Source organism: Mixophyes fleayi, chromosome 6, assembly GCF_038048845.1.
Source record: "Mixophyes fleayi isolate aMixFle1 chromosome 6, aMixFle1.hap1, whole genome shotgun sequence".
In the NCBI taxonomy this organism is placed as follows: Eukaryota; Metazoa; Chordata; class Amphibia; order Anura; family Limnodynastidae; genus Mixophyes; species Mixophyes fleayi.
The window spans coordinates 60,185,321-60,210,008 of record NC_134407.1 but is presented as its reverse complement, the minus strand read 5'-3'; the positions used below and the strand labels follow the sequence as shown (position 1 = coordinate 60,210,008).

Genomic DNA, 24,688 nt, shown 5'->3' with positions numbered 1-24,688 from the left:
AAATTAGCTTAATTTATCTTCTATATTTTACATTTTAACTTGGATGGTTCTTCGTGGCTCAGGCTACGTAATTTACATGTGATGTTTTTGGAAACTGTTTTATATGCAGTGTTTTTCCAATCAAATAATAAAAATAATTCATTAGTCATATCAACACTTCTGTTAGTTTAATGTAATTATTTAAAACTACTGTGGTTCAATCTAATGTCTTGTCCTGACTGTTATCAATTTTTTATTTTTTTTTTGGCACTGAAATTAGCAAGCACCATCCCGTTAGATCACATAATCCAAAATTCAAATTTAAATGAATAAAGCAAGCACTTAAGTATGATGCAGATCAGAAAATGTTTATTCCATTATAGAAGGAATCGGACCAATCAAAATGTCTGATCATAGTTTTTAGTGATCTTCCGTCAACTTTATCAAGATTACCACAAAAGGTATCCCAGACTGGCATCGTAGGATAGACCTAAATGCCCACCGTCGACAAAAAATTGCTGATAACAGGACTGTTTGGTCGGTTGCCGTATAGTCGGGGAATTCAGAGTCCATACCAATAAAGATTAACATGTACAAAAACGTGATTATTGTTGCCAGTTGGCCAACGACACTTACAATTACTTACACTTGTGTATCGCAGGTATACCTAAAATAAACCAATATCTAAAAATCTGGACCGCACCAATGGTAAACAAATTGGCAGTCATAAAAATGGAGAGTCAAAATAATACAATGTTGGAATACAGTAACCTCAGAGACACCCTGCATACACATAAAGAAATAAATGAATACATAAGATATACTTAAAAAACAAAACAAAACAGTAATTTAAGAAATGTCATCCCATTTCGAAAAACATGGGCAATCATAAAAAAAGTTGTAAAAAACCTGAAAACTGAAATCATCATTAACACAGCCAAGGTGAGATTGTATTTAAACAGTAAAGCTAGGTACACACTACAGAAACTTTCTTTCGATGCGATAATGATTTTACCAACGACTGAAAGTCCTGATCAGCATGCTGATATATGTGTACACATTAACAAGATTTTACACGATTTGGCTTCAGATCTGTGCTCTTCATCTGTCATAACCATCTGTTGACAAGATAGATGACTCTCTAAACAGTATAGAGATCTGCCTACATTGCTGATCGTGAGTGTATACACACTTCAGACTTTGCCCGACATCTTTCCATTGTTGATAGTGATTTTTAGTCTGTTTTCTAAAATCAAACCAAAATATACAATGTATTTTTGTACTATAAAGCATGATGGTGGGAACGTACACACTAATGCAATATCTAACCTTAGCAGACGTTTATCATCTGACTAACACGATAATTGGGTGAAAAACCTGTAGTGTGTACCCAGCTTAAATCCAATGGTGGTTCTCTCAGTTGTCTCTGAAGAATAGTGTCAGTTCTAATAATATAACAGTGTTTCATAGTACATTCTCTGATAATTCTGGAAGTACTGGAATCTGAGTCATCTCTGAATTGCATTTCCAATTTCAACTTTGGCATAACCCTTATCCAAAAATGTATTCCTCATTTCAGCAAAAGTATCATGTACTCCATTTAAATTTATTCCATACACAATAAGTAAAAAAAGATCTATTTTAAAGGGTCAATTTACCAGACCATCTAAAAAGGGAAAGTGGAGGTATTGATAGCTAGAATCCGATTGGTTGCTATGGGCAACACCTCCATTTTTCCTTTTTAGAAGGTTCGATAAATCTACCCCTATGGATGAAAACAATCGGCCATAAATAATGTATTCTTAATCGAATGTTTTCTACAGATAGTCATAGAGAAAATTGGAACGTTTTGGTATTGACTTTGGTATTGCGAGCAGCACAGTGGTCTAGTGGCTAGCACTTCTGCCTCACAGCACTGGGGTCATGAGTTCGATTCCCGACCATGTAGGCTGTCGTAAGTGCCACTTGCGCTCGCTTCGCACGTACTTGCGTACACCAATGTGTCTCTTTTTTTTTCACGTACGTAATTGTCTGTTCTGGGCACGCGCAGAGTGCTTTTAAGTACGATACGCACAAGATCGGCAGATACCTGCCTTGATGAATCGGGCCCTACATAAGGAATGCTAGTGTACAGACTAGATGCATCCGGTATGACTAAAAGCCATGTTCCAGGTACAGATGAAAGTTAAGACAAACAACTGACAAAATCTGTAGTGTCACGTACAAATGATATGTATGTTGAACAACAGACTACAAGAAAAAAAAAGTCTAAAGTATTGAGACAAAGGTTGACATAACAGATTACGGGCAGGTCGATTAACCAAACTAGTGTCGATTTTCAGATGCACGTCTATAGGATATTCATAACGGCTGGTATAAGAAAGTTTTCTACTAATCTCTTTTAAATAATCCTCAAGATTAAGGAGGACAATTCCTCCCCCTTTGCCAGCTGGATGAAAGACAATGCGAGAATTGTTTTGAAGTGACTTTAAAGCATAATTTTCACAGGGTGTAATGTTACTAAAAGACATTTTCTGTTTTCTAACATGTAGTATGGTATCCTGCTTAATCAATATAATAAAGGTATCAATTGCAGAATTCTGTGAGGTTGGATCAAAAGTACTTTTTTTTTTTTTTTTATGAAAATGACACATTCATACAGTTTAGGGGTATATTTACTAAACTGCCGGTATGAGAAAGTGGAGATGTTACCTATAGGAACCAGATTTTAGTTATCATTTATTTAGTACATTCTACAAAATAACAGCTATAATCTGATTGGTTGCTATAGAAAACATCTCCACTTTTTCAATCTCGCAGTTTAGTAAATATACCCCCTAGAGTCTAATAAAATTGTCTATGAAAATGATATAATTTAACCTCCTCAAGTCTATTGCAGGATGTCAAAACTACCATGGTCAAGCTCTTTGTCAAACATGTCATATGTTCAATTATATTGTTCAAAGTGGGCTAACCATGGATTTTTGGGGTATGACTTACATTTACTCTGTTGCAAATCAAAATTGCTTTGCTTCTGAAGCAAAGTCAATTTTAAAGTATTTTACGTGGTACTCAATTCTGAGAAGTCTGTAGTCATTGTGTACTCATGTCTAATTGTTGTCAACTGGCTTCGCTCAGTTACAGTCTTTATGCTACTTATTCTTTTTCTGCAGAAGACTGATGTGCTAACAAGTGATTTATTGCTGTTTGCAGTGGCCCTTCAAGCTTGGCATCAAAGACTGAGTTCGGGCCTGGAGATGGATTGATTTTTCTGGATGATGTGACTTGTAAAGGAATGGAGCACTCTCTTGTGGACTGTTCACATAGTAACTGGGGTCAACATGACTGCTCTCATTCTGAAGATGTTGGAGTCCATTGTTCAAATGACAGCAATGACATCATTGAAATACCCCCTGGTAATAGCCTAGATTCATTTTCGATATTTAGAATTATTCATTGCAATAGAATTGGCAATCAAATTTGTTAGTGGTGCTCATTTACTATCATTGCATTTCAGTGCAAATATGCACTAAACCAAGCAATCAATTAGACCTATGATTTAATTGTCTAACTTGCAATAGACAGATACAAGGTAATTGCTGATTGGTTGCTTTGATTCAGTGCAAATTTTGCAACTAAATGCCGTATCCGTAAATGAACTAGTACCTGTCCCCACCTGTTTAAATCTTCAGTATTAGCAATTATTTTGGCCACAATATGCAAGATCACAGCCAAACACCAATGATCTTCATATCTTGTGAGTGTTACACATGAATCTGTGCTAAATATCACTGAATTACAGGTAAGATCCCACACCATTACAGCTAAGGAGACCAAATTGTGACACACGTTAATTGTTACACCATACCCAAAATAACCCTTTATAGGAAGACTGCATGGCAGTGAAGACACTATTAGGCAACATGTATGCAAACAGAATTCTACTTGTATGCTCCTAAAATTTACAGTAGCTTTTATCTAGTTATCCGTATTTCATGATATAGAGATGCTCACTTTTGAATTGTTTTATAGGTCACCTTCTTTTCTGTTATTTAACTATTTATTGTTAATTATAAGGGGCCACCCAAATCTGCCACAACATAAAGTGGGGAATTAGGTGATATTACCAAGAGAAAGAGGACCAATAGGCAGAGTACTCGACATCCCAGAAGCACAGAGTAAATAAGACATAATAGCAAGGTATATAACAGGTATCTTAAAGAATAAGCAGGGGGCAAAATACAAAGATGCACTGGTGGATAAGGTGCTCGAAGAGCTTGAGAGCTTACAATCTAGTGGAGAGGGGCGAGGCTGAGACGAGAAGTGTGACACGGAGTGTGAGCATGGGAATAAGGAAACCGGACCAGTGAGGGTGGAGTTAAGAGGACGATTGGTAGGCGTAGGTTTTTAAGAAGTGTTTGAAACATTGGACACTGCTGGAGAGTCTCTCTGAATGTGAGAGTGTATTCCAGTGGTGTGGGGAGTTGAGGCGCTGGTCATTGGCAGAGCAGAGAGGGTATTGTAGAGTGAAATGATGTCTGTGATGTGGGAGGAGTGGATGAGAGCTTTGTAGGTGAATGAAAGCAATTAGGAGGCAGAAGCAGAGTGTCAGGATAAGAAAATCAGTCTTGCTACAGTGTTGAGTCTTGAGAATGGATTGAAGTTAGAGAGATAGTTGAGAGGGAGGCCAGACAGGAAGAGGTTGCAGTGGGGTGACCTACTTTTGCTTTAATATATCTAGTTTGAAACCCCTTTTTAATCAACCCTGTCCTCCACATATAACAAATAGTGCCCCCTGCCGGGACTTCCCCGATACTAGAATGGAGAGCCTTCTCTTGCAGTGACTTGTGGCTCTGGAGGACTCTATTTATCCACAGAAGTGTAGTAGATCTTTCTGAAAACTGTCTGGATGGTTCACAGTGGGCCAAATGCACAGTCTGCACATTTGCAAATGGATGCAGCCCAGGACTCGGATGTAGCTAATTCAGATTTTGCTGCCTGAGCACAATTTGCGATGTGACAACGATAGGTGCTTCCTTGCACATGCATGTAATAATCTTTTGTGTGCGTGTTTAAGCCATTTTTTCCCATGTACATGACATGGAGAGTTGTTTCTCAAGTATTAGGTTTTATTGATGCCTAATATCGAAATACATATTTTGCAAAGCAAATAGTTATAAACATGGGCGTAAGTATATATAATGTATGTCTGGTGTAATATGCTACTAATGCAGACTTGCAAGTGTCTTGCAATTTGTGTCTGTGAGTTGGGGAGCATTTGGTTTTTCCATGCTGCAAAAATGAGCAAGAAAAGTAGTGAACTGATTTTATAATGTAGGTGTATGTGGCAGGCAGAGTGAATCATTTAGACTGCACAGGATTGGGGTAGTTTAAGAGGAATCAATTTTTTTTTTCTGTTTTTCTGTTACTTCTGTGGGGGATACTGCAGACCAAGTTAGCAGTCATGGTTTCAACAAGATCAAGTACCTCCGGTCCTTAGTTATGGTGTTCTGGGGGGTTCAGGTGGGGGGCTGGTTTACATAGCATTTTCACACTAGGCACTGGCTGCCCACGAGGGCTGTCCTTTGGACAGAAGCCATCCAGATCCAAATACAAAACACTGGGGTCAATGAACATCTCTACCCAGAACCGGAAGATACATCCATGAATGCAGTCCTGTCCACTGCACGAAACGCTGAAACGATAAGGACACTTTCTGAGCGAACGAGGCGGGGAAGAGACATTTTTTTCCAGTGGTCACTTTACAGTAGGGGAGTGCCACTCTCAAGTGCGTGCAGCCACGTTCGAAATCCAGCTCTTGCCATCTCAAAGTTACTTGTTTTTCTGCCTTATCTCTTGCTCCAGCTAAAGGGCTAGTCTAAGTCCTGAGTAGTTGTGATGACCGTCTCGGATGCATGCTGTAACATGTGTTTGCAATCAGGAGCAACTGTTAAAATGTATTTTATGTTCAGTAGACATTAACAACGTCCTAATAAATGTATTTCATGGAAAAAAAAAGAAAAACACTTTTTAATTAATTTTATTTTTTTACTCTATCATTTAATGCCTATATTAACAGGTGATATTAATTCAGTATTATATAACAATATTCCACATAGGTATTGGATGTATCCTGCAGCGTGTTGTGTAGTAGAGCACAGCAGACCCGCCCCCAATTTCAAAACACATCTTGAGATTCGTGTCTTGATGAATTCGGGAGTATATAAAGCCTAAATATGTGCGTATAATAGTAAATGCGGGTTGCGCTCAGCATGAATCGGGTCCCCAGTGTCTAAGCCCTCTGATACACAAGTGGCATGACTGGAAGGTTGCCCACCCAGCGACTTCTGTGGTGAGAGCCAATCTCCTTCTCTTCAGGGACCAGTAGTTCTGTTCCACCGTAGATGCCTTGCTAGGAATCATAATCAGCTGGGGGTACATGTTAGATCTCCAGGCATCCCCTCCCAGGCGCTACTTCATCATGTGTCTTCCAGAAAGGAGCGTGAAATGACTGGCTCAATGAGAAGACATTCAGTCCCTCATTTCAGAAGGGATGATTATTCCCTTGCCAGAAAAAGAAAAGTGGTCTGGGATTTTACTCACACCTCTGCCTGGTCTAGAAGCCGGATTTTGACCTATTTTGAACCTGAAATCCCTAAATGTTCAGTTGAGGGTGGACAGGTTTAAGATGGTCCTTATGGTCAGTCATCAACAGCATGGAGCAGAAAGTGTTCATGGTGTCCATGGACATCAAGGATGCCTATGCTCATGTTCCAGTCTGGGATGGTCATCATAGGATGATCTTCCAGGGTCTTCTTGTCCTCTGGCAGGTGACAATATCCTTTCGCTACAGAGACTGGTAAAGCTCCAGCAACCACAGTATATATACCACAATCTCCAGTGTCCCCCATTGGATTCAGAGAAAGGGGTATAACATAAGCTCAAAATTTCTTTTTTTTTTTTTTTAAACATATAGGGGCTTATGTAGAGTAAATTTTTGGCAAATTAGTGTTTGTGCCTCCTCCATCATCAAACGGTCAACTTTTGATCCCACTGTGTCCCTTCATCATTACACTCTGCACCTTTATCACACTGTGCCCTCTCCGTATCCCACTGCTGCCACCGTCTCATCCACATTGCTTTCCCCCTCCTTTTTCAACGTTGCTGTCCCCTCTGTTATTTACTTACCGTTCTATAACCTTTATTCCTTCTCTTCCCCTCTTTCTTCTTCTCTTCTTGGCTCGGTGTGCGGCCCCTCTCTGCGCCGCTCCTCACTGACCGTGTCAGGATGACATCATGTTCGACACTGTCAGTGAGAAGGGAGCAGAGGGCAGGGGGTGAATAACACTGGGCACTGCCATTTTTTTTTTGTTTCTTTGTTTTATTATGTGCCAGCGGATGGGCAGGGGAAGCATTGCCCCCCCCCCCCCCCTTACCTTTCTTACCACGTTCAGTCGTCGGCCCTGCCGTTATGAAAGCCACCAAATCTCTGAGGGGTGATATAAGAACACCCCATGGACTAGTTCCAGGAGTGTGGGTAATAGAACTGTGGTTAAAAGGAGGAACACAGCCCTGGGGACAGGGCCTGATTAAGGGTTCTGGCCGTCCTAGGCTAATACGGCCGCAGCGCCCCCCCCCCCCCCCCCCCTCCTCCGAATAAATAGGTGTATAGGAACACTCCTGAATATGAATGTTCAGGTGTATTCTCCAGCATTCAAATTTAGACAGATTGTGCCATTGTCTCTTACCTGTTCTTGCTCTTCTCTCTTGCAACTTTGTTATCCTCTCGCTGGCTTTTGGAAAGTTGGCATCCTGTTTTGAAAATGCAAAAATGTATTATAATGCAAACCCTGAATGATTAGGCCCTTTAGTTAAAACAAAACACTCCATTATGGCCAGCTAAAAGTACCCCATTGGACAGGCATATATAAGCAATATCTGAATATTTGTTGTCAATCAAATACAAACCTCTACCAGCCCCATCTCACTAATATTTAGTATTCTAGTGATTGCTGAGACCACCCATGTGACCACCACACAATCATGAGATTCTGCCCCCAAAGCTGCTCTATTTTTTAAATACCCCCTGCAGCCATTTTCCTTAACCCCTGCTGCAGCCATTTTCTTTACCTCCCATCCTGCATCCATCCCCCTTACAGCTATTTTCCTTACCTCCACTCTGCTAGCTAGCTATCCCCCCCCCCGTCACATCAAAACTCCCCCAGTCACATATATCAGCCCCCCTCCTCTGCCCTCCTTCATACATATCAACCTCTCTCCCTCCCTATAGATTTTCATGGCAGCCCCCCCCTCCCACCCTATAGATTTGTATGACAGTCCCCCTCTCCCTCCCTATACATATGCATGACAGTCCCCCCTCTCCCTCCCTATAGATATGCAGGGTAGTTCCCCCTCTCCCTCCCTATAGATATGCAGGGTAGTTCCCCCCCCCTCCCTATAGATATGCAGGGTAGTTCCCCCCCCCTCCCTATAGATATGCAGGGCAGTTCCCCCCCCCCCCCTCCCTATAGATATGCAGGGCAGTTCCCCCCCCCCTCCCTATAGATATGCAGGGCAGTTCCCCCCCCCCTCCCTATAGATATGCAGGGCAGTTCCCCCCCCCCTCCCTATAGATATGCAGGGCAGTTCCCCCCCCCTCCCTATAGATATGCAGGGCAGTTCCCCCCCCCTCCCTATAGATATGCAGGGCAGTTCCCCCCCCCCTCCCTATAGATATGCAGGGCAGTTCCCCCCCCCCCTCCCTATAGATATGCAGGGCAGTTCCCCCCCCCCCCTCCCTATAGATATGCAGGGCAGTTCCCCCCCCCCTCCCTATAGATATGCAGGGCAGTTCCCCCCCCCCTCCCTATAGATATGCAGGGCAGTTCCCCCCCCCCCTCCCTATAGATATGCAGGGCAGTTCCCCCCCCCCCCTCCCTATAGATATGCAGGGCAGTTCCCCCCCCCCTCCCTATAGATATGCAGGGCAGTTCCCCCCCCCCCTCCCTATAGATATGCAGGGCAGTTCCCCCCCCCCTCCCTATAGATATGCAGGGCAGTTCCCCCCCCCCTCCCTATAGATATGCAGGGCAGTTCCCCCCCCCCTCCCTATAGATATGCAGGGCAGTTCCCCCCCCCCCTCCCTATAGATATGCAGGGCAGTTCCCCCCCCTCCCCTCCCTATAGATATGCAGGGCAGTTCCCCCCCCTCCCCTCCCTATAGATATGCAGGGCAGTCCCCCCCCCCCTCCTCCCTATAGATATGCAGGGCAGTTCCCCCCCCCTCCCTATAGATATGCAGGGCAGTTCCCCCCCCCCCCTCCCTATAGATATGCAGGGCAGTTCCCCCCCCCCTCCCTATAGATATGCAGGGCAGTTCCCTCCCCCCCCCCTCCCTATAGATATGCAGGGCAGTTCCCCCCCCCCCCCTCCCTATAGATATGCAGGGCAGTTCCCCCCCCCCCCCTCCCTATAGATATGCAGGGCAGTTCCCCCCCCCCCCTCCCTATAGATATGCAGGGCAGTTCCCCCCCCCCTCCCTATAGATATGCAGGGCAGTTCCCCCCCCCTCCCTATAGATATGCAGGGCAGTTCCCCCCCCCCTCCCTATAGATATGCAGGGCAGTTCCCCCCCCCCCCTCCCTATAGATATGCAGGGCAGTTCCCCCCCCCCCCTCCCTATAGATATGCAGGGCAGTTCCCCCCCCCCCCCTCCCTATAGATATGCAGGGCAGTTCCCCCCCCCCCCCCTCCCTATAGATATGCAGGGCAGTTCCCCCCCCCCCTCCCTATAGATATGCAGGGCAGTTCCCCCCCCCCCCCCCTCCCTATAGATATGCAGGGCAGTTCCCCCCCCCCCCCTCCCTATAGATATGCAGGGCAGTTCCCCCCCCCCCCTCCCTATAGATATGCAGGGCAGTTCCCCCCCCCCCCCCCTCCCTATAGATATGCAGGGCAGTTCCCCCCCCCCCCCTCCCTATAGATATGCAGGGCAGTTCCCCCTTCAATTACCTGTAGTTGTGCCAGCGTCGCTCCTCTCCTCAGATCAGCAGATAGGAAGTGAAGACGTCCTGCTTCCTGTCTGCTGCACAGCAACAGGCAGCCTGGCGATTGGCTGTGTGTTGCTAACCACTGACCACCATTGCTTTTGATTGTCGAGCCCTCCACCCCCCCGCGGCGACCCCCCCCCTCCCCCACCCCGAAAAAAAAAAAATGAATGAAGAAAAAAAAAAAAAAAAAAAAATTAAAACAAAAAAAAAAATACCCACAGGGCAGCGCCCCCCGGGACCCAGCGCCCCAGGCTGCAGCCTGGTCAGCCTAGTGGTTGATCAGGCCCTGCCTGGGGACATTTTGGGTTCTGGGGTTTTGGAGAGAAAAGAACAGAATGCATAGGTTGCTGTGTTGGCTGCACCACGCAGGTTCTTGAGTTGTGGCGTTTTGGAATAGTGCTCGCTCACTCTTCTTTAGCACATCATCCAGTGAGTGTGATCATATGCTTGGGAGGTTGCTTGGGAACCAAGGGGGACTTAGTATCAGATCCTTACCTCACTGGTAGAGGGGAAGAAAATTGGACAAAGGAACCAGGAGAAAAGGTGACTGCAGTCCTCGTTGCTAGTGAAGGGTAAGGGACAAATTGTGTGTTAAACCTGCCTGCCATTTTTTTAAGTGTATTTTTATTCTAGTATATTGTAAAATAGTAAAATTATCATTGTACTTTGCTTTACTCTGTGATTGATAAACCCCTAAGAGGTACTGGGTATATTTCTCTGGTATAGTAAGGTGGCTAGCCAGCATGAAGTGGGTGTAGTTGGGGCACATTTAGTGTACATGTGCCGTAGGGAAATACGTATTTTACACAAATTAAGCAGACATACATCCAACACTACGTGATCTCCATAGACCACTGCACAAAGTAGTCACATATGTCACATTTGAAAGATATCGGAATGAAAGACAGAATGATTTATAAACCTATTGTGAGAGGAATACACAGAAAAAATATAATATTTTTTTTTTTCACTGAAATATTCCATATGCTTATTACTGATTTCAGGGCCTCCTATTCGGCTGATGGAAGGAGAAAACACCAAGGAAGGCAGAGTGGAGATATTACTGAATGGAGACTGGGGCAGCGTGTGTGATGATGGCTGGACAGACAATGATGCTGTTGTTGTTTGCAGGCAACTTGGGCACAGGTTAATATGATCTTGTTGAACCAATTCAAGTGACCCATTAGAGTGGTTCTGTAATTCCAATAAACCACTATGGGGTCTATTTATTACCATAGTGCGGTAACAATCACAGCAATATATTGTGAAATACTGCTGCAATTCACCATGCTGGGACTGGTCTGGAAGCCCTGGTGTAGTCAACCTCCTCCAGGAAGCCTTTTTTTTTCTCTTGCATGTGCTTAGTGCCTTCTCCAATGAAGGATCCAGCAAAGATGCCTATGGAGACAGTGGTAAGCTCCAGTAATTAAGTTAAATAACAAAAAATGGTGATGTAACCTTCTGCCCGCGTTTATGCCAGTCTTTTGGCTCTTCACCGCTTATTAAGTAGACCCCTATGTCTTCTGGCTTGTTACAATACTTTGGAAGAAGATGCATAGTTTTCATAAACAACATGCAAAGTTTCTTACCTTCAAAATTATTCACGTGAGGTAACTCAATCACCTTCATCACTTTATTTGTTCATCTTAAGTAATTTAAGCAGGAACATATTTTGAATTTGGTCTGTTTATGAACCTTCTGTCCTGAAAATGTTTTCACATGTTTATACGCTTAACCACTTCTAACATATTGACATATCAAGTCATTGACTGTACCATTGGAAAATTATACATGGCAAAAACTTTTGCACTCCTGTAATCTGCCACTGATGGGTTTCCTAGCTTAAAATTCTAAATAGAGCCTAAGTTGTAATGTTTGGCTTTTGAATGCCCCATATAGCATTTTGTTTTTAGGTGCATTGTTTGGCATGATTATAATGGGTGCATTCATTACTTTTAACATTTTTTATTTCTTCTTATTTAGGGGTCCTGCAAAAGCAAGAACAATGGCTTATTTCGGTGAAGGGCAAGGGCCGATTCACTTGGATAATGTAGAATGTAACGGCACAGAAAATACCCTGGCGGAATGCAAGAAACAGGACAGTGGAATACACAACTGCTGGCACAGTGAAGACGCTGGTGTTATATGCGACTATGTAGAGAAGAAAGTCAGAGGATTGAAAGGTACAGAGCATTTAATGCACACCTGCATAGTTCTTATGGATTATGTGTCAAATGTCAGATTTTATTGATTTATACATTTAGCATTTAATACTTGTACAGATAAACAACTTGCCTTTGTTTATATTTATCTGTTGCTTGCTAGATATTGCTATATTTAGATCTTATTAGACCCACACTGCTTTATTTGCACAAGTGCACTTGCTTGTCTGCCAAGTGCTCTTCACAGTACACACACACTTCCTGGTCCGTAAAACTACCATCTGTGACTGGGTTTGTGGATACACTTGAAAACATGCATGGTGGCATAGTATTGTTAATAGGGTGAAATAAGGGGAGATTGGGATAGGTGAGGGGGTGGAATGGCTCAAGGCCGCGGGCATCCGCAAAGTAAGATGCAATCAAAATTAAAGTTAGACAGGGCTAATGAAAAGGAGGCAAATTCAAGTAAAGGATTTGTTGGTGTTGCAAATAATAATAAATATATATTCCATTGAATGTTAGCCACACCCCACTGAGTACCACAGTAAGCTTGGCGTGGGGAACAGGGCCCTTTCATTTGGACACAATCAAGCAACAGGCCGCTAAACATATGTCTTAATTTTTTTTACATATTTTGGTAATTTGAGGATTGGGAGAAAAAACGAAATATCAGCGTAGTCAGGTATGTGAATGCCTGTTATAGTAAAAATCTGTCCCTTGCCATTTAACCAGTATCTTAGGACAGTCTCATCATATATTTTTAAATGGGCTTTCGTGGCCCCAGTGCCTCCAGCACAGACTGAAAGTAGAGGGATAAAAGCAGTGTAAGCTAGAGGGGACTAAACATCCACCAAGAGTAGTAGATCTTATAGGCATTCTCTTTTAATGTTTTAATGTGGACACCAGTAAAGCATTTAGTTGACGTCGCAGAGCTGAACCACACTGTTCTTACTTCCCCACACCATAGACGGCAAGGAACAGACAGCGTCTGAGGAGAGGAGTGGCTATCAGAATAGAGATATTGTCACCCAAAGGTTCTTAGGGTCTGCTGGGGAACCTAATACTAAAATAAATTGATATTCAAAATCCGTAATAACCAAGCTCTTTGTACAATTGGCTGTATTTGTAAAATAGATAAAATTATATTAGAAGTAGAAGAGATGCAAAGTGTGATTTGTGTTCTGGACACCATGGGCAGACAGGAGAGCCACTAAAAAGTGTGGTCTGTTTAGGAGAGCTCCTTGGGAAAGCTGCATGAACAACCCTCTTGAAGATCTGTTCATAGAGATACTGGTTGTGCTCTCATGTCTTGCAGCAAGAGCGTTTAAACACTTAAATGCATGTAGGTTGATTACATATATTTACGTAAACTTATGTCTAATGCATATCAATAGAGTATCTTTAAAAGCAGCAGTGTCCATGCTTAAGGTCTCATACTCTCTGGTGTTTAATTACATCCATTTTAACCCTAGTGCAACAAATGTAAGCAGACTTGACTTTGGAACACATTGTTTCCAGCTTTACATAACCATATGTCCAGTATTGTGTATAGTCTATTGAAACCAGATAGCAGTTTAGAATAATTTATGAAATTCTATATATTGGAGGAAAAAAAAGTAAAATACTCCAAAATCTAGAAAGTGATTAACCGCTATATGTTTGTGTTTTTTCACCATATCTCTCAAGTTTTACACAATTTTTCAACAGTTTTAAGAAAATTTTCTAAACTGCTAGATAGCCTGTATATTTTATATAACTGCTTCCTCTAACCCTCCCTCCCATACTTCCCAGCCCCTAACTACTAGAAAGGGGGGGGATGCTATTCTAGGGTCCCAACCATTCCTAAGATGCAACGTGTGTAAACATTGAATTGCCCAGGCAGTGATGACCCTTTGCTGTGACGCCCACCATTCTGCTAGTCGGGGTGGAAATAGGAATGGATAAGATGAGACTAGGGTGGATTTTCCTTTTGACAACTGTGTAACTATGACAACATCTGCAGCAACAAAGTGACTGAGATCTGAGGTCAGCTATTGTCTGTTCCCAGATCCCATCCAATTCCACCTGCTTAGAGAAGGAACTTCCACTCGATTTGTGAGTCCCTGAGCAATTGTCGGGAAGTGACAATATTTGGACAACCCACATTCTATCATAACAGACAACATACTAATTATTAATATATTATGTCAGAAAGGATTTAATAATGGATGATAAGTACTGGGGGAACCGTGCTACAGCTGTACCAACAGGCCATATGTTCTGGATATCCCAGATTAAACACTGTTGTGTCATTTGGTGATGAAAGGAGGGTATACCAGAAAATCCAGACTAACTAGCAGTTGAATCTTAAATGTGCCAGCCCTGGTGTATTTGGCACTATAATCTTCCTGCAACAGTGTGACAGAAGCCTTGCATTGCTACTCTGTGCTGTTTTTATTGTTTAGGTTCTCAGCAAGGCTACATGTTGGCACAGTCTCTCCTTCAAACAAGCTTTTACATGGACAGGTGTTGGCTGAGCTACAATATTCTGTGCTGCTGTTAACATACCATAATATTATTGGTTATAGGTGGTTCTAGCCCCACCCACTTAATCTCCATTGAAGAATTAATATAATAGGTGCTCTGAGCCTAGTCAAAGGCATCTATAATGGGACAATGAGATTTATGTATCGGCTAATTAATGATATTTCTCTTTGTTAGGTGGGGCATCTGCTAAGTGTGGTGTTAGTCTAATGCTTCGGCGAAAGAAGAGAATTGTTGGTGGGACCAAATCAGTAAGGTATTAAATGCAACTACTTTGTTGAGTAGGTGCTTTCTTATAAGAATTCTTTATATTTATGTTTTGCTCCTCTTGCCCTTTTCACTAATTTAAAACAACTGTACATGTTTATGTAATATTTATACATTTGTGCTTGTGAAATAAATAGCTTTGGATTCACACCAAACATGGTAAAATAAGACATACTGAATAGCTGGGCCATGTTGTGGTTTAAGGATACTTTTCCTAATTACTTGGCAGGCTTTTTTATTTATTTATGTTAGGCTTACAAAATATTAAATAGCACATTTTGTAAAGCACCACTTTAACAGGAAATTAAACAGCGACAGTGGTGACATAATTGTTCAGTATTTTTCTTCGAGCATTATATGCTGTTTTTCAAAAAAAAAAAAAAAGCAATGTGCCAAAACTCTGTGTCCAGACTCTTGCTGTTGCTCTGTTTCCTATGGGAGCTGCAGCAGTAATATGGAGTTATGCATAAGAATGTATTCTTCCAATGTTCTGTAGTAGTCTAAATACAAGGGACTACATCCATGCATCTGTCGCTATAAATAATGAAGATTTTTGTATTGGCCTTATATATAACCTTGAGTTTTAAGTCCTGATAGAGCACTGGACCAATCTGCTCTCATTTAACTTTATTATGGGATAAATAGAACAGAGGTGAAGGACAATGTGTTTTACATGCTGTGATTTCTTCCCGTAGGGGTGGCTGGCCATGGCAGGCCTCTCTGAGGCTAAAGGGACTTAACAAAGAAACGCGCCTACTATGTGGAGCAACATTGATTAGCAGCTGCTGGGCTCTAACAGCAGCTCACTGTTTTAAGAGGTTAGTCAGATGTGACAGACATTCACACAGGTTAACAGCTTTCATTGAATAAATGTTTAACAATTAATATATACAAACACACATACACAAATGTACAGACATATGGGAGAGAAAATTGCTGCTGAATTTTAATGGTGGTGTACACAGACATGATAAACTTATACCCGTACATTTATATGATGATAATAATACATGTTAGAATAATACCTGACAGATAGCTAGAAATGCTTTGAGGTTTTCACTTATAGCAGGTGTTGAGCGTGATATGCTTGTGAATACTCTGTTGCCTACAGTACGTCACTCGTAGTAGTTATTATCCTGGGTTATTGAGCGGTTTAAAGTTGGATAGAACATGGTTTAAGACAATAGGAAAACCAGAGCAGATACCTGATGAAATGGTATTTTTAAGAAGTGATGGCAGGGGCAGACAACATACAGAAGTTCAGTTAACAATCCGGGGTCAGGGGCCTAAGAGAGAAGCAAGGGCCAATTCACAGTTCGGATCACAGCAGAGCCGCGTGCACTAAGCACAATTTCCGTACAGAACAGACTATCACCAGCACAGGTGTATCGAAGAGGAAGCCTACTAAATGCCTGGAGAGCCAATGAGGTGAGGTCTGGAAGACAAGCCTCCTGATCACATGACCCACCTAAGGAATGTGCCTCTTAACCTAAGAATCAGCAGCACCTGTGAATAGACTATGGCCTGTTGTTAAGAGACTAGTAGAGGATCATAAACATCTGTGTCAGTGATGCTGGTTGCTGTCTCTTTACTGGCTGAAAGATGGTGACAATCATTCGTATACAACGGCCATGAGCGCAGTGGCTTCTGCCACTGATCATAACAATAGAGCCTTATTTACAGTTAGGAATAAATCCAGCTTGAAGGTGCAGTTTTGCATCTTGGCAAAAACCATCTTGTGCTGTGGGGGAGGGGTAAATTAAAATGTGCAAAAATATTTAGGGGTATATTTACTAAATTGTGGGTTTGAAAAAGGGGAGCTGTTGCCTATAGCAGCCAATCAGATTGTAGCTGTCATTTTGTAGAATGTACTAAAATAATAACTAGAATCTGATTGGTTGCTATAGACAATATCTCCACTTTTAAAACCTGCAGTTTAGTAAATATACCCATTAGGAGTTGAGAGGAGAGCACATTCTAGCTCAAATGTAAGTTAGTGTAAAAAGCTATTTATTTTGTGTGCTACATGTAAAAGCAGCCACTATTTTCCCTGACTAAAAAAAAGGGACAAAACATGTTTTGATGCAAATCTAAGTACAAATGTGTATGTACTCTTTACCTGGATTTGCTAAGTCTAAATGAGCAGAGGTTTGTGGCCAGTTGCTCATGACTTGTGGATTTCAACAGTTTTCAGTTTTCTTGTCTACAACACCTTGCAAGTATTGAAGTAATGATTTTAAGAGGGCTAAGGCATGATTCACAATTGTTTTTTTTTTTTTTGTCTATTCAAAATTGGGTGTAGAGAAACTGTAGATATAAGCAACATTAAGTGACCTCTAATTTTACATATTTTAGCTGAGAGTCCTTTGGTAGGAGATGAGAGGAGGTTGGTTATGAGCCCCCCAGCCAATCAGATGCCAGCCTTATGGCAATGAATACTCTCCTTTCTTTAAAGATTTCTTGGACTGAACTGTGAAATCGTGTAGACAGAATTTTTGTCTACAGTACCTTTTTAAGATTTAATGTGATGTTAAACATCCCAGAACTTTGTATATTACAATTAAAGTAAACTCTGAAAATACATTTGGCCACATAAACCATCACCTAGGACTTGACTGGAGGTTTTGGTCTTAATGTTTTAAAATCTGTTTATACTGTAATATTTAAATGCACTGTAATTACCTATACTTACTAGGTAAGTTAGTGGATGGAGGAGGGAAATGCTCTTTCTGCACATTACTTCAGGCTAGTGGATTAGATACATGATGAGAGACTTTAAATTACCTGTAATTACACCTGCTCCACACATAGCTACTGAAAATCATGGTGAAACTTTGGTATTATCATCAGGTTGTGACAGAGCTGATACTGCAAGACTTCAATAGCTTCATCGGTGATCCTAAATATATCACCCAAGGCATACATTAATTTTCAGGTAATGATTCAGCAATATCTTTAACCCCTCAGGTTTGGAGAGAAAGCACACAGATATTCTCTCCGAGTAGGCGATTACCACACTGGTGTAGAGGATGATTTTGAGCGTGAGCTTCCAGTGCAGAAGATTGTTGTACACAAGAAGTACTACTCTAGCAGCAACGACAATGACATTGCACTAGTCAGAGTGCAAGGAAAGGATGACCATTGCTTGGCATTCACTAACCATGTCCTGCCCATTTGTCTCCCAGAGAGAAGGGAGAAGTCGGTGTACCAGAAACCATGCTTTATTTCTGGATGGGGAGACACAGGTATTTCTAATCATATTTTTGCCATGTATGATTGCTGTCTAATATATACATGATGCCTCAGATTGGTCAATCCCTTGAATATACTAGAATGCCAAACACGGTGAAGGTGTTGTAAAATCTTATGCGATGGTCACAATTGTGGTGGCCATTTACAATGTACACTTGCAGGGTAGGACCAAAGTGTGTTGGTCATGTCATGGTACCTGTAAGCTATTGCACCCAGTTGTTTGCAAAAAAATTGGTGGCTTTGTGGGCCACACTAAACTGGAGACTAGATAGCTTGAGATGGGCCATAATCATTAACGGTTAGGGGCAATATATGCTCCTGATGCAGAGCAAAGTCACAACAAAAATGAGCACTTTGTAAACCTGAATTCACAAAGTAAACAAGAGAGTCAACTGGGAAAAGGCTCTGTGGTTGTGAGGAATTGCAGAGCTTTGTCTGAACACAATCAGGTTGGGTTTTTAGGCCAGATCCTGGCTCGAGGGGCACAAAAATAGGCAGATGTATGATTCGCACAACCCCCTTTTCCCATCACTCCTCTAAGTTGTTTAGTCACAATATTAAAATCATTTGAGCAGTTAAGCAACAGTAATTTGGGAAAGTTCCTTTTAAGTGGGGATTGACATCCGTGAACAGTGCAGACAAATCAATGCAGAATTATTTTCATTGTGGGCTATGCTCATATATTGATCAACTTCCTTAACCAGGTGCAAAAAAACATTCTTCTGTCGCTCATTGGAAATTACAGTCTACAAACACTATGTAACTTTGTGTCTTCGGATGAAGTTATATGCGACCCCCCCCCCCCTCCCCCCTCTGAATAAATGGCTCAGTGCACACAAAGCAGGTAATTTACGAAGCACAAATGTTTGCTGATTTCTGCCAAGGTGCACGAGTTGATGAAGGGAGAAAAACTGAAATGTGAATTTTATTGAAATGGCGTTGGACTTTATTTTGACGGTGATACTCGTCTTCGTATATGTCCACCTCTATGCCCGGGGTGGGACCCAGATATGGGCCATGTCTGCACTATCTTACTCATAACCTCCTTCAGAGCCACCTTTTAAAGTAAAACACATAAAAAGGATTCAGACCTCTACTTTAATGCTGGCCACAGACAGCGTAATATCGCCAGTGATATTGGGCAGTTGGTCCAATATAACACCATGTGTGGCCCTAAAACAAGCATAATACCCAATAACAGTTCAGTCTAAAGCTATTGAATTATTATTGGACGTGCTGGAAAATGCGGTAGGTCTCCTGTCAGCCTGCATGTGCGATATTTTCTGCAAATTTTTTCAACGCAGTCAGCTTAACACCCAATGTAAGACTGATGTAGCATATTAAAATATTTTAACACTATCTAAAAAATATAGATGCATAATATAACATTACTTAAAAAAGGTCATTTTCTTAACAGTTAACTATGACAAATAGATAAAAGGATAAAGGTTAAAGTGGAATCCATTGTTTAGCAAAATCTGATAGCACATATACTGTATTATGCTTATTAGACAGGATGGACAAGCAGAAAGACACCCAACACGCACAAACTAGGAGATATAGGAGAGACACATAGGGTACAAGTAGGGAACTACAGAGGAGAGAGACCCATGGTAAACAGACAGGACACACAGGCAACTCTTTATCAACGGGAATAAAGCCCTCTCCAGCGAAAATGTTTTTGGGCTCCTCACTATGTATCAACAGTAGTCGCCACCAATGAAGAGATTTACTGTATGTCTCCAGTGAAAACATCCCCATGCAAAGCATGGGAAAGCCTATAACTAGGACTGTGACGTTACATGGGCCGCTGCAATCCTCCTTTCACTATCGCCATTTCAGCATAGCAGAAGATTATGAATTGAAAAAAATGTTTTATTATTTAAATATAGCATTTTTCCAATGGTAAATATTTTAAATTGTGCAGCCCGGCAATTAAATGTTCGAACAAAAAAGGGGAGACAAAGAGTAAAAAAAAAGAATAAAATAACTAAAATGTAGCTGCTTCTGAACAAGGTAATATCGTTTTACATCCAGAAAATGTTCATTTATGTTTACTTGTGTGCTTTAAGACTAAAATGTAAAGATATTAAGAAATGAACAAATGAGTGTCAAATGAGTAAAATGTAACCGTAATATAATTTTGTTGTCATAGGAACTTCCTATTCCAAGACACTTCTTCAGGGTACAGTTCCAATTCTTCCTAAGGAGACCTGTGTTCTGCGCTACAAAGGGAAATTTACAAGCCGCATGATTTGTGCTGGGAATCTGTCTGAAGACAATCGTGTGGACAGCTGCCAGGGAGACAGTGGAGGCCCTCTCATGTGCCAAAACTCAAGTGGTCAATGGGTTATTGTAGGGATAACTTCTTGGGGTTATGGGTGTGGGCGAAAAGGCTATCCTGGAGTGTATACCAAGGTAAACAGGTTCACTCCTTGGATCAAAAAAGTTACAAAGTTGAAATAAGAAAAAAAGCAAAAAACACTTTTTTCATTCATCGTGAGTTGTATGACCCTTGTGGAAAACTCAGAAGTTTAGCATGAGATTCATCTGCGAGCAGTAGGCACTCCACAACATGCCTTAAATTTCATTTATGGGTCTTTACTGTACTGTGAAATGTCCTTTACATTGAGTCTTGTTGATGCAAACATGCTGAACTTCAGTTGCTGTTCATCTGAGCAGGGTTCTCTGAGGGCAGTTATCATACACTGGCAAAAGGGGAAATTGCAAGAATGAGGGCCTATCAAATGCTACTATCTCAGCCACATGGTGCCCTTGAAAGATATGAAACCCCTTGTTTCAAGTGAGTTGCTTGACCAAAGCCATCTTATGGATCAAGTTAAATTTTTTTTATAAAAGTATGGCAAGTAGTAATTACCAAGCTTAACCTGCTGGTCTTGATTCTAACACATCATTAGACATTATTAGTACATTAGCCTATGTGAACCTACACCAAGGTTTACACCTAGTCCTATTAATTTTCTAAACCATAATTCAAGCCCAAGTCATAATCGTAAGTCAAGCTTAATAGGTACAAGACAAACCTCTGATCTAACTTTCCTAAATTCTAGAAAAAAAAGCAAATGTTTTCTTGGAAAACATGATAACTGTGGTATATATTTGCAAATGAACCCATGGCTCTACAAGGGGCATGGGGCCCACTACAATAAACTCTCTCATATGTCCACTAATGTCTGAAGATGCCCTGGCTTCTCTAGCCTGCAAATGTATAACTTAATTTGCTCCGAAACATTTGAACGGTTATCCAGGCCTAATTTATTTGATCTACAAACCGGCAAGTACACCGATAAGTTAAAGACGGGTTTTTTTGGGGTTTTTTTTTTAATAAAAAAATATTGTTAGAACTTTTTGCAGGGTAATATGATTCAATTGATTATTTACAGAGAACAAAATAAATGTATAGTGATTTTTCTGGCTTTTCTATGAAGATGTTTCGGCTCTGCATTAACAGGGCATCAGAACATAATGTTTTATTTCAGGAACAGGAAACATAGATTATACCAATGCAGTTTCCTGTTGTTTTATCCACCTTGAATTTAGTCTGCCTATCCCACAATTTCGAAAGTACAGCCAAGGCCAATGCTTATTACAACATAAGTGTCTGTCTTCATAGTAAGCTGAATAACTCATATTAAAAATGTCTTGGGGACATTTTGAATATTATGTGACAGAGCAATTTTCATAAATGGGCAAAGAAAATATTTGCCCAGACTGGCACAGATAGGAGGCCCATCATTCGACATAGTAGCAATGAAGACATATGCAGGCTTATATAAGGCAGCGAAAAAGCTAGCGAAATTTAGCAACAATAAGTTTAGAAGCTGCGCAAGTGTGCTAAATATGCTTCGCAATTATATCTGGTTTGCGAATACCACCTGCTTTAAAATGTTTTTGTTGCTATGAGACTTTCAGTGCTTCTTTTAAATCATACATCATATTAATGGCATGACTACTTTTGTGACAATTCTTGCAAAATCTATTTTGAAGCCCTTGAGACATTTTAGCACTGTTCGCAGGTCACCAATTCAGAAATAAGTCACTTTGCACATTGACTGCTCTTTGTACAGCCATATAAAATGTTTCCTTTTATGAGAGGTGGCTAGAAAGAGTCTGTCATCCTCCAATCAAAGGAAATTTAGGAAAAACAAGAGCTATCTCTTTTTCGTGAAAAAAATTGTATGAGGTCTTAACCTGAGAACTAACATTGGCCATAGTAGTACAAACCCTATACCAAACCTCACCATAAACTTAATCAAACCATTAATCTTATCTCTAACCCTACAATATATCTGGTATCACCTCACATACCTGCCAGGGGAAAAAAATAAACATTCTATAAATATATAATATGACTAATCCCTCCATATCAAACAGCTAAATAATTCAGCAGTATTCCGCTTTCTTTTAAGGTTGTTCATTTTACATTCAGAGTTGGCGCTATACACACAGGCTGCACCTTATGCAGGATAGACGGTCATTATCATGTTTTTTCTCTTTTTAATAATTTATTTTTATGTCTCCGTTGTGCAGTTCTTTATACAGATATGTGAAAGAAAACACGTTTTTTTATTTTACATTGTGAACATTGGATACTATTGTAATTGAAAATAATCTCAAATACAAGCTTGAATTCTGCCGAACAAGTGCAATTATTTAATTTTTTATTGTATCTCATGATCATGTAATAAAAGACATGTTCAGTGAAAGGTCATTGTCGTGTTTTATTTAATTTCAGTGTAACAATATATTTTTTAACACCCGGTGTTAAAGGTCAGTGGTGTCTAAAAATTCTGGATGATCCATGAAAAAACTTTGCCGAACACTGCCCTCTAGAGGCAAAACCACTGTTATAGTGTTACACGTCGCAATGATTATGTAGCTAGAGATCATTCGATAGACCATGGCCATCATTGCAGCAACCCATTATGCAGACCAAATGAGAAATGTTGCACCCAATTATAAAGTTTACATGGAACCATGGTGTATACCTCAAAATGCATCTTAGCATGTGTGAATATAATTATAGGATACAAAGGTTTATTAGCTGTCCCTGTAATGTTTTAATTGCATTTTTACAGGTTCTAAAGTGGATAAAGCAAGTTGTGAACCCTTTTGAACTAACTGTATACTTGAATTAATTTGGCCTAAAACATGATCTGACATTTGTACACTTCCATGTTAAAAATTAAGTTTTCAAATAGGGCTTAAACTAAAAAATCAAAATGTACTATGTTAATAATATAAATGCAACCACTTCACTTTTCCAAATGATGCATTTTCTATTTACTTTGTTTGCTGACTCCTAAATGTATTCACTGTTATTCCTCTGGCCCAGTAGCACAGTCAGTGACCATAGTGAAGATTCAGTGAATCAAACTTATTTTGGGCCGATCTTCATCTGATATATGGGTGCATGCTCTGACCAACCACATGGAAACAAATTTGTACTATTTTCTAACCGCTGCATTGTGCGCTTATTTTTACTACTAATTACACTCAACTAACAATCGGTCAGAAAGCACAAGGAGCAGATGAACACTGAAGCTTTATAACTAACATTGTGCAAATGTGCAGATCTGCTCTAAAACCATAAGAATCGCTCAGACATTTACCTTCATTGACTAACTTGCACTAGGCTAACAACTAATTGAGATTGGTTGCTACAGTAGTATGTAAATAAATAACCCTATGCTTAGCATGGTTTTTAGCCTTTGCTAGATCAAGGCAATAGTGCAAGATTAAAATTTAAACTCTTTCATTATACATGTAAATTACTCAGCATGAAAAACATTAATAGTAAGGTTTCATGGAGTTTCAGGTACAGTCATAATATTGTTCACGATAAGTATGATTTATAGTAACCTTTTACCTTTCCTATTACAGGGACACAGACTAGGAATGCTATAGAATAAATCAATACTATGATTAAAAAGCCAACATCACAGAAAAAGATTGCCTGTTTAAGAATTTGCATATCTTAAACATTAGAATGGACAATATAAATTACCAAAGAATCTTCCAACATGGCTGTGACAGGATGGACCTCCTATGCCACCATGTCATGTTGCTATGGACCGACTGGGCTTGCCTTGCCGCAGTCTTTTCTTTATCCCAATTGTGCCTCTCTAAACGCAGTAAGAGGGGCTTGCTGCTGCCACCACTTGGCTCATTCACTGGCACCTAGAACCGCTTCCTTCTGGGTAACTCACTGCTAGTGTACCCCCTTGCTAGGCACCTTGCCTGGTACCTCTGACCTCTTCCTTCAGATTAGGGTTGCTGTGGTTGGTTCCCCCTGGCCAGAGCTGCAGGGTAGTGGGCAGAGTGTTGGTACGAGACACTGGGTCCCAACCTCCGAACAGCCAGATGACGGATTAGATTGGTCTAATCTGTAGGTTACAGGAATTACAGTAGGTAAGTAGGCGTCAAAAGCAGGAT

General features: G+C 40.9%; 1 protein-coding gene across 2 annotated transcripts in view; it reads left to right on the top strand.

Moving 5' to 3' along the window:
• LOC142161239 (neurotrypsin-like) overlaps positions 1 to 22,959 on the top strand; it is a 49,471-nt gene extending 26,512 nt beyond the window's left edge. Inside the window, exons 9-15 of one of the 2 annotated variants that reach the window (XM_075216686.1) lie at positions 3,193 to 3,395; positions 11,033 to 11,174; positions 12,012 to 12,211; positions 14,891 to 14,969; positions 15,676 to 15,798; positions 17,948 to 18,225; positions 20,388 to 22,959. In XM_075216686.1, coding sequence (XP_075072787.1) covers positions 3,193 to 3,395; positions 11,033 to 11,174; positions 12,012 to 12,211; positions 14,891 to 14,969; positions 15,676 to 15,798; positions 17,948 to 18,225; positions 20,388 to 20,698 — 1,336 coding nt within the window. In that variant the 3' untranslated portion in view covers positions 20,699 to 22,959. The remainder of the gene's footprint in view (positions 1 to 3,192; positions 3,396 to 11,032; positions 11,175 to 12,011; positions 12,212 to 14,890; positions 14,970 to 15,675; positions 15,799 to 17,947; positions 18,226 to 20,387) is intronic. The other variant, XM_075216687.1, reaches the window with a different exon arrangement.
• The last annotated feature ends 1,729 nt before the right edge of the window (positions 22,960 to 24,688 follow it).